This window comes from Schistocerca piceifrons, chromosome 1, assembly GCF_021461385.2.
Source record: "Schistocerca piceifrons isolate TAMUIC-IGC-003096 chromosome 1, iqSchPice1.1, whole genome shotgun sequence".
Lineage (NCBI taxonomy): Eukaryota > Metazoa > Arthropoda > Insecta > Orthoptera > Acrididae > Schistocerca > Schistocerca piceifrons.
The window spans coordinates 1,239,247,930-1,239,261,439 of NC_060138.1; the positions used below are offsets into that span (position 1 = coordinate 1,239,247,930).

Sequence of the window (13,510 nt, forward strand, 5' to 3'; positions counted from 1 at the left end):
TTGATGGCATGCTGGAAAAGGGTGTGTAACGAATGTCCACTGTTGTTAGTATGCCTATTTTTTAAATTGTTCTTACATGAAGTTCAAAGATTTATGTGCAATTAATACTTGATTGTGTGTATAAAAAAATGCATATGACATCAGTGAATAAAAGTATGCAAAATAAGTTAATTTTCTGATGCTTTTATCACCAAAATCAGCAATTACATGTAGAGCAAAGTTACTGAAGCATTTGAGAAGATCTGTAATACGTAATTTTCAGTTTGATCAGTATGCACATCCCACAATTTTGATCAATCAATTTTACATATTTCCTTCCCCTTTGCTTTGATCTGTTCAGAACTGAATTCTATGTTTTTATTAAAGTGATAGCCATTTACCAATCAATAACACTTAAAATATTTTCGTTATTGCTCATTCTGTTGTTGCAGCTCAGTTGTATTTGACTATGATGCTTGGATCATCAGCAAAGGGCACAGTTTCTGCTTTATCAGTTAAACATCATTCACATATAGCAAGAACAGAAAAGGTTCTAGAATTGAACACTGTGGAATGACAGTAGTAATATGTCCCCATTCAGAATTAGATTCATGATGAGAGTTCCACAAGTTATCCTAACAAGACCTTTTGCTTCCTATTAGTTAAATATGAAATAAACCACTTACTCAGTATACCTTAAAAACCATAAAAAACTTTAGGCTTCTCCAAAAGAATGTTATGATTTGTACAGTCAGTTACCTTAGATAGATCACAAAAAGTCACAATAGATGAAATACTGTCAATCAGATATTTTAATACTTGTAACTGAAATGAGGAATGGCATGTTCACTGGAGAAGCCTTTCTGAAATACAAATTGTGGCTGACTAAGGATCATATATTTTTATGTATCCTCAGCCTTTCTTAAATACATGATCTTTACCAAAATTTTTGAGAATGAAGCTATGGCTAACAGTTTGATAATTATTAATATCTGTCCTATTACCTACCTTAAAGAGGGGTCTGACAATGGCATACTTTAGTCTGTCTGAAAATACACCTTTTGAAATTTCTCTATTTCTGTAGTATTTGGAAATTCAGTTATTTTAACTTCTCCCATTTCTACCTTTTTGGATGGGGAGGGTAGTCTAAACAAGGAGCCCCTCTGACATTGGTAATTATGGGAATTCTATCATGCAACTGTGTCCTACCCCACTTATGCGTATCTACTCTCTCAGCCCTCAAATCTGCTAATCTATCTGTCCCATTCTGATTAAGATGTAGGTCATGCTTGATGTACTCCCATCTTCCAATAGCACAAACTTGGATAGCTCCGATGTGAGCTCTCTCTGAATCTTACAGCTATCCTCTCAGTTCCCAGTTAACTTACTGCATAGTATTCAGTTCTTCTGAAAATAACACGAACATTCAGATGACCACAAGCTGCCTGAATTTGCAGGCTGGCAAGGGGAATCTGTATCTGCAATATCATTTGTTTCTTCTAACTAACTAATGTGTTTCTCTGTAAAAAATGTATTGGTTCTAAGCAACAAATGCATCCACCACGTAACTTCCTCTTCCTGTCATTCTGTATTATCCAAAACAAAAAACAGTGTATTCTAGGTGGTAAAGAATGGTTACTTTACTGGTGTTTTTTCTATGACTATTTTGATTTAGTTTTGCAAAGATTGTTTTTACAATTATTGTTATTTCATTGTAAATAATAAAATTATTGACACATTTTCAGACAAAATTCACTCTGTTTGAGGGTGGCGTAAGAACTGTTGCAGCTCTGTGGACTTCTAAACTAAGACAAGCGGGCAGAGTTAGTGACATCTTTGTTCACATTACAGACTGGTTGCCAACACTTTACAGTGCTGCAGGTATGTATTGGAACAGATTTTTCATTTAGACTTTTTAGTGTTACTAACAAATATTTTTGTTCTTACTGTAAGTGTATGACTGCCACTCTTTCTCACAAAAAATAACATTTCATTGACAGGAGGCAATTTGTCAGATTTGGGGCCAGTGGATGGGGTGAATCTTTGGCCATGGCTAGGAGCTAGCAATAGTACACACATTCCCAAAGGGCCCCCACCACGTGTTGGGATGCTGCTCAACATAGATGAAATTTTAGGACTTGAAGCAATTATTCATGGCCGCTGGAAGCTTACACGTGGATCATTTCATAATGGTCAATATGACAGTCACTCGGAACAAACAAGTCAACAGCCCAATGGAGCGGACTCTATTGCAAATGCCTTATCAGGATCTGCTGCACATGCTTTAGCATCAGCTGGAATATCTGGACCGACAACGAAGGCCCAAGCATTTACAGTACGCTCCCAGGCAACTATTAACTGCCAAAAAGAAATGTCTTTTTTGCCTAAAAATCTTACAGGAACACCATTATGTTCTAGTAACTACTGTCTCTTCAATATTTTTGTGAGTATTATGTTATTATTACACATTTCTAAGTTTTATCTAGATCTGGAAGTTGTTGTGCTGTACCAGCTATTTTGTTTGTGTGTGTGTGTGTGTGTTTGTGTTTGTTGTTGTTGTTGTTACTATTTGACAAACACTGCGCATTGCTTCTTAATGGAGTGTAGAACATACATAGTTTTGTTGCAAAAGGAGAAGACATTTATTTTGCTTATTTTTACACTCCAAAAATTGTACATACAATTTCCAAACACCACTCTCCTTTAACAGTTTGGGAAACAAATTCTTTAAGACGTTCATAAGATTAATTTTCCCAGCTCTGTCTTGATGAACATGAAGGAGGAGTAGATGAGTGAGTCCCTGCTGTGTGACTGTTGGTCTGAGGCAAGTTTTAATTTGCCAAAAAGTGATGAATGACCTCTCACAGGATGTTGTAAGTACTAGAAATGTCATAATCAGATTTATGATGTGACAAACTTCTTGAAACAATTTTTAACCCTACCATGTTTAACAGTAAACTGTCTTCAAGCAGAGGATACATTACATGGTGATATATGTACCAGTCATAAAGTTTGGCATCATTTTGAGCTGTGCATAAAGCCTGTCCAGGTTAAAGTAATCTGTATGTATTTTAAGCAACTCTTCCAAACATCATGTAGATGAAGGATTTGATTGGGAGGATATAAAAATTATCTTTTCAAGATGGGATAGTCATTTTAGATTCTCTTGGTTAAAACTTTGATAAATATTATACAGAAAGAGATCAAGAATTTCAAATTTTTTAAATCTACATTCATGAGTCAGTTCTTCAAGAATGTGTCTCAGGTATCTTCTCTTAGCTATGAGATATTCGAGTATTTAAGTTTTAGGTTCTCAGAATAATCTTTGAGTATTTAAGTTTTAGGTTCTCAGAATAATCTTTGGCTTCCACTGATCTAAGGGTCACAAGAGCTGCTTTTAGAACATCTACATGATGTTTCTTTCTGACTGCACTAAAATTTGCTTTCTATAAAGATCTGTCCAGTTCTTCACGTTATCCAAACAATTCAGTAGTCACTGTAATTTAAAAATACTCTCAAACCTTTTGAACTACATCACATAACCCAACATTTTTATTTGAACTCTGTGTGCTCAATACTCCACTCACTGATTTCTGGATCCAGTCATAGTTTTTAATAGAACATTTCAAAGATTTAACCCTTACAGGCAACCTGATCAGATGCAGTGGTATCACCCATTGAACTTTCAGATTTGGTATCATCTCCTTGACACCATATGGTAGCATAATATCTGCAGACATATTTTTCCTTTTTGTGGATCTTAGAATTATATTTGAGATGTGTTTCACACTTACCAAGACATTGCACAATGGATCACAGTTTCTTGAAATTTCCTGTTGTGGAATGAATATTGCAGTGTCTGTAATAGCTCTTTGGCTGGTCTTCAAGAAGAATTCCCTTCACACCCTTGATCCGTCCAGATGTATTAGTTGCACCATCATCACTGTAGGTGTGTAGAAACTCCATTCCCAGTGAGAGTCTTAGAAAGATGTCTGTAACAGTAGTTACAGTTGTTTCTGCTGTGGAGTCTGGTGGATAGTACAAATATAGAAAAAGTTCTTTTATTTTGACCATCTTAGAGTTGACACAACATACACAAAGAGTGGATGACACAACATACATGATGAATGAACTGCTCCAGGGTATCCATGTCCATTGTTGAATATGTCATAATTCTGTAAAATGGAGAATTTTTCATTTGCTGCACACTGTATTGCTGGATCATGTGAGCCATAATTTTGAGAATTTCATTTTGTATCACTGGGGCCAACTCAATATCATGGCACCTAAGCAAGATCTTCAGGTCTGAACACTGTTTTCCTTTCATTAAGAATTATCATGAAGATTCCAGTGGACATTTCATGAACCCTCACTGGGTTTTATGTTTGTCACAGAAATCTGACTTAACTTATAGTTACTAGTAAAGCAATTCTAGCTTTCTCTGGATGGCCATAAGTTGTTGCATGACTTGGGAGATGACAGGTGTGTTATGTTCATGTTGCTGAATAACTGAATGGACTGTCAATGAAAAAGATTCTTCTCATCTATTCTGAAATTTTCTGTGGAATTTTTTCAATTACAGAGACCTTTAAGTAAAACTGGTCTTCTATTGTTCACTGCAAGGATTGATCTAATGCAGTCATAACATAGAACACTGTCCTCCTTTTCTGCATAATATAGCCATGGATAAGGCACAAACCATTCCAGTTTACTAGATCTACCATTCCTTCACGGAAACTTTTGACAGAACAGGGAAGGAGAAATTGTACTTTTAACTATAAGATATTTGATCTTATTTGCAAAACAGTGAAAAATCCAGGATGGAATGTAACTATATTATGAAAAGGATAGTTTCAACTCACTACTTAGCAGAGATTCTGAGTCACAGATAGGCATGACAGAACGACAGTCAGGAAGTGAGCTGTCAGCTAACAAGGCCTTCACCAGAAATAAACAAAATACACACACACACACACACACAAATGCAACTCACGCACACCTGACCACAACCTCTGGTCCTGTTAATTTTCTAGACTTTCTTAACTTCAAACTTTGTCCCAACATCATTCCTCAAATCCCTCAACATGCAAAATACCTTACATCCAAAGAAAGAACTACAATCTACCATCTAAAAACTGATCCCATCTTTATAATCCTATCTGATGACAAATATTCCACCACTATTGTTTTGAACAGCAAGGATTACCTGGCAGAACCACTCTGCCAGCTGTCAGATTCATCCACCTATAAACTCTGCCACAGTGACCCAAATGCAGAGATCCGGCAGGATCCTCAGTCTCTCCTCAAAATCCTTCGTCCCATCCCAGAACCTCTCCCTGTAGCCCATCTTTCTCTTCACCCCTACCACTCCCCACATTCCTACCTTCTACATGCTTCCTAAAGTCCCTAAGCCCAACCACCCAGGACAACCCATTGTGGCTGGCTACTGTGCCCTCCCCCCCCTCCCCCTCCCCCGAGAGAATCTCTGCTCTCATACACCAACACATTCAGCCTATTACCCACAACCTACCCTCCTATACAAAAGATACCAACCATTTCCTACACTGACCCTCCACAGTTCCTGTTCCTGTACCAAATTGTGAACTGTGCGGAGTGGCACGGTTTGAGGTGTCATGTCATGGAAAGCGTGGCCTCTCCTGACAGAGGTTCGAGTCCTCCCTTGGGCATGTGTGTGTGTGGTGTCCTTAGCATAAGTTAGTTTAAGTAGTGTGTAAGTCTAGGGATCAATCACCTCAGTAGTTTGGTCTCTTGGATATTCACACACCCACCACATGATGCCCTGTTAATCACTATTGATGCTACCTTCCTTTACAGTACCATCCCTAATGCCCATGGGCTTACCATATTGAACACTACCTTTCCCAATGGCTAATGGATTCCAAACGTACAACCTCCTTCGTAGTCACCATGACCAACTACATCCTCATCCACAATTATCTTCTCCTTTGAAGGCATTACCTACAAACAAATCTGGAGTACAGCTATGGGCACCCTAACGGCACCATCCAATGTCAACCTATTCATAGGCCATTTAGAGAAATTCTTCTTAAACACCCAGAATCCCAAACTCCTCATCTCTTTCAGATTCATTGATGACATCTCCATGATCTGGATCAAGGGTGATGACACCCTGTCCACATTCTTCCAGAACCTCAACACATTTTCCCCCATGCCCACTGAACCTTCACAATATCCTCGTCCATCCCTACACAGTCCCTGCTCACATTTCCTTGCCTCCTGGCTCATATCCCTGCAATAGACCTAGATGCAAGACCTGCCCCATATATCCTCCCACCACCGCCTACTCTAGTCCAGCCAAGAGCATCAGCTATCCTATCAAAGGCGGGCTACCTGTGAAAACAGTCTTGTGATTACAAGCTAACCTGCAACCACTGTGCTGCATTCTATGTAGTGACAACCAACAACCTGTCTTGTCCACATGAGTGGCTACCAACAAACTGTAGCCAAGAAACAGCTGGACCATCCCACTGCTGAGCATGCCACACAACACAACATTCTTCATTTCAATGACTGCTTCACAGCCTGTATCATCTGGGTTCTTCCCACCAACACCAGCTTTTCTGAATTTCACAGGTGGGAACTCTCCCTGCAATACACAGTGGAACCTCACTTAATGAGCATCTCCTATAAAGTGCAGTTTGCATTGTGAGAAAAAAAAAATGGTAAAGAAAAGGATTCACTTAATGAGTTATGTTTCACACAGCAAATGGTGATGATTTAGTGTGATGTCACCAGCCATTCACGTGCGGCAGGGGAAACATTTAACAATATGAACACCTGTCGTTGTTTGCGGTGGCATATGAGCAGTGTCTGTAGTACGTATTGCATCTACATCTACATTTATATTCCGCAAGCCACCCAACGGTGTGTGGCGGAGGGCACTTTACGTGCCACTGTCATTACCTCCCTTTCCTGTTCCAGTCGCGTATGGTTCGCGGGAAGAACGACTGTCTGAAAGCCTCCGTGCGCGCTCTAATCTCTCTAATTTTACATTCATGATCTCCTCGGGAGGTATAAGTAGGGGGAAGCAATATATTTGATACCTCATCCAGAAACGCACCCTCTCGAAACCTGACGAGCAAGCTACACCGCGATGCAGAGCACCTCTTGCAGAGTCTGCCACTTGAGTTTGTTAAACATCTCCGTAACGCTATCACGGTTACCAAATAACCCTGTGACGAAACGCGCCGCTCTTCTTTGGATCTTCTCTATCTCCTCCGTCAACCCGATCTGGTATGGATCCCACACTGATGAGCAATACTCAAGTATAGGTCGAACGAGTGTTTTGTAAGCCACCTCCTTTGTTGATGGACTACATTTTCTAAGGACTCTCCCAATGAATCTCAACCTGGTACCCGCCTTACCAACTATTAATTTTATATGATCATTCCACTTCAAATCGTTCCGCACGCATACTCCCAGATATTTTACAGAAGTAACTGCTACCAGTGTTTGTTCCGCTATCATATAATCATACAATAAAGGATCCTTCATTCTACGTATTTGCAATACATTACATTTGTCTATGTTAAGGGTCAGTTGCCACTCTCTGCACCAAGTGCCTATCCGCTGCAGATCTTCCTGCATTTCGCTACAATTTTCTAATGCTGCAACTTCCCTGTATACTACAGCATCATCTGCGAAAAGCCGCCTGGAACTTCCGACACTATCTACTAGGTCATTTATATATATTGTGAAAAGCAATGGTCCCATAACACTCCCCTGTGGCACGCCAGAGGTTACTTTAACGCCTGTAGACGTCTCTCCATTGATAACAACATGCTGTGTTCTGTTTGCTAAAAACTCTTCAATCCAGCCACACAGCTGGTCTGATATTCCGTAAGCTCTTATTTTGTTTATCAGGCGACAGTGCGGAACTGTATCGAATGCCTTCTGTAAGTTAAGAAAAATAGCATCTACCTGGGAGCCTGTATCTAATATTTTCTGGGTCTCATGAACAAATAAAGCGAGTTGTGTCTCACACAATCGCTGTATCCGGAATCCATGTTGATTCCTACATAGTAGATTCTGGGTTTCCAAAAACGACATGATACTCGAGCAAAAAACATGTTCTAAAATTCTACAACAGATCAACGTCAGAGATATAGGTCTATAGTTTTGTGCATCTGCTTGACGACCCTTCCTGAAGACTGGGACTACCTGTGCTCTTTTCCAATCATTTGGAACCCTCCGTTCCTCTAGAGACTTGCGGTACACGGCTGTTAGAAGGGGGGCAAGTTCTTTCGCGTACTCTGTGTAGAATCGAATTGGTATCCCGTCAGGTCCAGTGGACTTTCCTCTGTTGAGTGATTCCAGTTGCTTTTCTATTCCTTGGACACTTATTTCGATGTCAGCCATTTTTTCGTTTGTGTGAGGATTTAGAGATGGAACTGCAGTGCGGTCTTCCTCTGTGAAACAGCTTTGGAAAAAAGTGTTTAGTATTTCAGCTTTACGCATGTCATCCTCTGTTTCAATGCCTTCATCATCCCGGAGTGTCTGGATATGCTGTTTCGAGCCACTTACTGATTTAACGTAAGACCAGAACTTCCTAGGATTTTCTGTCAAGTTGGTACATAGAATTTTACTTTCTAATTCACTGAACGCTTCACGCATAGCCCTCCTTACGCTAACTTTGACATCATTTAGCTTCTGTTTGTCTGAGAGGTTCTGGCTGCGTTTAAACTTGGAGTGAAGCTCTCTTTGCTTTCACAGTAGTTTCCTAACTTTGTTGTTGTACCACGGTGAGTTTTTCCCGTCCCTCACAGTTTTACTCGGTACGTACCTGTCTAAAACGCATTTTACGATTGCCTTGAACTTTTAACTTTTTCCATAAACACTCAACATTGTCAGTGTCGGAACAGAAATTTTTGCTTTGATCTGTTAGGTAGTCTGAAATCTGCCTTCTATTACTCTTGCTAAACAGATAAACCTTCCTCCCTTTTTTTATATTCCTATTAACTTCCATATTCAGGGATGCTACAATGGCCTTATGATCACTGATTCCCTGTTCTGCACATACAGAGTCGAAAAGTTCGGGTCTGTTTGTTATCAGTAGGTCCAAGATGTTATATCCACGAGTCGGTTCTCTCTCCCTGCCGCCGTTGGATAAGCAGCTGCAGCAGCAAGTCGTATACTCCTAGCTCACTCATTTGTTACATAGTTTAATTCTTAATCTCTTTGCGTGTTTTTGGTACTTGCATTGTTTAATTCATAAATTTCGGGCGTATTATAGTATTTGAGAGTTGTAGCATCACGTTTTAGTACCTGAATAGTGTAAAATCGCGTAGTCTCCTTCCGCCGCCGATCATTGTGTCAGCAGCCCGCATGTAGCAGCATTACTGCATTTACTAGGCAATCTTGTATTTTAATAACCGTTTAAATTTTGTGTCGATTCGTTTGCGCTCTCTGTAGATTAGTTCAGGCGTTCTTTGCACAACAGTTTTTAGCATGGATAGGGACTGCACCTGCTGTCCACATTGAGGCTGATCCCTCACCTGTGGTAGAGTGGGAGGTTGTCTCAAGGTGTGGCAGGGGGCGAAAGACATTCCGGAGGGCTGAACGGAAGGCCTCTCCAGTTTGTCTGACGAACCGATTTCAGGCTCTGTCTCAGGCTGATACTGATCTTCAGCCTGACATGGCTGCTTGTCCTGTTCCAGAGGTTGCCCCTCAGTCTGCAAGATCCGGGCGGTCGCAGAGGGTGGGCTTACTGGTAGTTGGGAGCTCCAACGTCAGGCGCGTAATGGGGCCCCTTAGGGATATGGCAGCAAGAGAGGGGGAAGAAAACCAATGTGCACTCCGTGTGCATACCGGGGGGGAGTCATTCCAGATGTGGAAAGGGTTCTTCCGGATGCCATGAAGGGTACAGGGTGCACCCATCTGCAGGTGGTCGCTCATGTCGGCACCAATGATGTGTGCCGCTATGGATCGGAGGAAATCCTCTCTGGCTTCCGGCGGCTATCTGATTTGGTGAAGACTGCCAGTCTCGCTAGCATGATGAAAGCAGAGCTCACCATCTGCAGCATTGTCGACAGGACTGACTGCGGACCTTTGGTACAGAGCCGAGTGGAGGGTCTGAATCAGAGTCTGCGACGGTGTAGGCTGCAGATTCCTCGACTTGTGCCATAGGGTGGTGGGGTTTCGGGTTTCGCTGGATAGGTCAGGAGTCCACTACATACAACCAGCGGCTACACGGGTAACAGGGGTCGTGTGGCGTGGGCTGGACGGTTTTTTAGGTTAGATGGCCTTGGGCAAGTACAGAAAGGGCAACAGCCTCAACGGGTGCGGGGCAAAGTCAGGACATGCAGGGACCAAGCAGCAATCGGTATTGTAATTGTAAACTGTCGAAGCTGCATTGGTAAAGTACCGGAACTTCAAGCGCTGATAGAAAGCACCGAAGCTGAAATTTTTATAGGTACAGAAAGCTGGCTGAAGCCAGAGATAAATTCTGCCGAAATTTTTACAAAGGTACAGACGGTGTTTAGAAAGGATAGATTTCATGCAACTGGTGGTGGAGTTTTAGTCACTGTTAGTAGTAGTTTATCCTGTAGTGAAGTAGAAGTGGATAGTTCCTGTGAATTATTATGGGTGGAGGTTACACTCAACAACCGAGCTAGGTTAATAATTGGCTCCTTTTACCGACCTCCCGACTCAGCAGCATTAGTGGCAGAACAACTGAGAGAAAATTTGGAATACACTTCACATAAATTTTCTCAGCATGTTATAGTCTTAGGTGGAGATTTCAATTTACCAGATATAGACTGGGACACTCAGATGTTTAGGACGGGTGGTAGGGACAGAGCATCGAGTGACATTATACTGAGTGCACTCTCTCCCTCGCATGGGTTTAGCACTCTTTCTGCTACCGTCTTAGTGCAGCTAGTGATCACACATTTTTCTAAACTTGTGTTCACACAATATTTCTCTCTGTGCAAATTTTAATAACCTTCATAGAAATGTCCCCAAAGATAAAGCCACAAGAAGATGACCATAAGAGAAAGAAAATTACTTTAGAAATGAAATGTAAAATCATTGAAAAACGTTTACCTGGTGTGAGCGTTGCTAATTTAACACACATATACAGTCAGTCTACATCAGCTGTTTGCACTATCTTCAAGAACAAAGACAAAGTAGAGGGTATAGATGCTTCAAACAGAGTGACAAGAGGATCTAAAAACTGTTTCATATTCTGGATTATCTGAAAGTTGCTCCTTATATGTATAAATGAAAATCAATTGCAAGGTGACACTATTAACGAGAACATCATTTGTCAGAAGGTGAGAATGATTTTCGCCGACCTCATTAAGAGGATGCCAAGATCATCAGCGGTTGAAGAAGTGCTTGAGGGAAGCTGTCGGTGGTTCGAGAAGTTTAAGAGAACAACTGGCGGAGAACCCATGAGCAACTTCAAGATGCTCATAGATTCTGAGGGTTATCTTCTGCAACAGATTTTTAACTCTGACAAAACAGGTCTATTGTGGAAAAAGATGCTGAAGCATACCTTATAACAGCAGAGACGAATGCATTGCCTGGTCACAGTCCAATGAAAGACCGTCTTACACTGGTATTCTGTGCAAATGCAAACAGTGATTTGAAAAATAAACAACTGCTTGTTTACCATTCAGAAACTCCATGAGCCTTCCCAAAGGGTAAAGCCCAGAAGAGCAGGTTAAATGTGATGTGGAGGTCCAACAACAAAGCTTGGATGACACATGACCTTTTTTGTGATTGGATTAATGAAGTGTTTGGTCCTTTTGTGAAAAAATCTGACTGTCCTTCAAGAATTTTGCTTCATCAAGATCCAATTTCTGGCTCACAACACCACCTCGTTACTCCAGCTTATGGACCAGCAGATGATTTCCAACTTTAAGAAGCTCTGCATTAAAGCACTCTTTGAGCATTGCTTTGAGTTTACTGAAGCTACCAATCCAACTCTCTGAGAATTTTGGAAATAATCACTTCAACATTATGCCTGTGTCAAGATGATCCAAAAGCCATGGAGGGGGCTACCAAGAGAACTCTCACTTCTGATTGGAAAAAGCTTTGGCCAGAGTGCATTGTTGAATGTGACTCTGAGGCAGTTGAGTCAACTGTGGAGCCTGTAGTCAATAAGATTGTGTTTGTGGCCAAGAACATGAGACTAGAAGTGGATAACAATAATTTTGATGGGCTTGTGGAAGATCACAGCCAAAATAAGACCACTGAAGAGCTTATGGAGCTGCAGTGTGTTTCACAGCAGGAAGGTATGAAGAGGAGTTCAGAGTAAGAGAAGGAGGAGGAGAAGGAGGCGGAGGAGGTAACAGCAAAGCAGCGGTCTTCTGCAGCAACAACAGAAATGCTGAAAGTATGGGAATCGGTTGCATCGTACATTGAAAATAATCTCCCCAATAAAGCAACGACTGTGCGCTCTACAAATTTATTTGATGATAATGCAGTGTCACATTTTTGTCAAGTGTTGAAGTGTTGGCAGAAAGAAATGACCATAGAGACCTCCCTAGTAAAAGAGAATTAGTTATGTATCATGAATAATAAGTACATAATACAATTCCAGTCCCAAAGAAAGCAGGCACTGACAGATGTGAAAATTACCGAACTATCAGTTTAATAAGCCATGGCTGCAAAATACTTATGTGATTCTTTACAGATGAATGGAAAAACTGGTAGAAGCCGACCTCAGGGAAGATCAGCTTGGATTCTGTAAAAATACTGGAACACGTGAGGCAATACTGACCCAACGACTTATCTCAGAAGATATATTAAAGAAAAGCAAACCTATGTTTCTAGCATTTGTAGACTTAGAGAAAGCTTTTGACAATGTTGACTGGAATACTCTTTTTCAAATTCTGAAGGTGGCAGGGGTAAAATACATGGAGCGAAAGGCTATTTACAATTTGTACAGAAACCAGATGGCAGTTATAAGAGCTGCGGGGCATGAATGGGAAGGAGGGGTTGGGAAGGGAGTGAGAAAGGCTTGTAGCCTATCCCCGATGTTATTCAATCTGTATATTGAGCAAGCAGTAAAGGAAACAAAAGAAAAATTTGGAGTAGGAATTAAAATCTGTGGAGAAGAAATAAAAACTTTGAGGTTCGCCGATGACATTGTAATTCTGTCAGAGACTGCAAAGGACCTGGAAGAGCAGCTGAACGGAATCGACAGTGTCTTGAAAGGAGGATATAAGATGAACATCAACAAAAGCAAAACGAGGATAATAGAATGTAGTCGAATTAAATCAGGTAATGCAGAGCGTATTAGATTAGGAAATTAGATGCTTAAAGTAGTAAATGAGTTTTGCTATTTGGGGAGCAAAATAACTGATGATGGTCGAAGTAGAGAGGATATAAAATGTAGCCTGGCAATGGAAAGGAACGTGTTTCTGAAGAAGAGAAATTTGTTAACATTAAGTATAGATTTAAGTGTCAGGAAGTCATTTCTGAAAGTATTTGTATGGGGTGTGGTCATGTATGGAAGTGAAACGTGGACGATAAATAGTTT

General features: G+C 40.8%; 1 protein-coding gene across 4 annotated transcripts in view; it reads left to right on the forward strand.

Annotated features, from left to right (window-relative positions):
* The window catches only part of LOC124782041 (arylsulfatase B-like), a 132,585-nt gene that overhangs the window by 102,150 nt on the left and 16,925 nt on the right, over positions 1 to 13,510 (forward strand). For all 4 annotated transcript variants that reach the window (XM_047253909.1, XM_047253908.1, XM_047253912.1 and 1 more), the window contains 2 exons: positions 1,725 to 1,860; positions 1,980 to 2,422. In XM_047253909.1, coding sequence (XP_047109865.1) covers positions 1,725 to 1,860; positions 1,980 to 2,422 — 579 coding nt within the window. The remainder of the gene's footprint in view (positions 1 to 1,724; positions 1,861 to 1,979; positions 2,423 to 13,510) is intronic.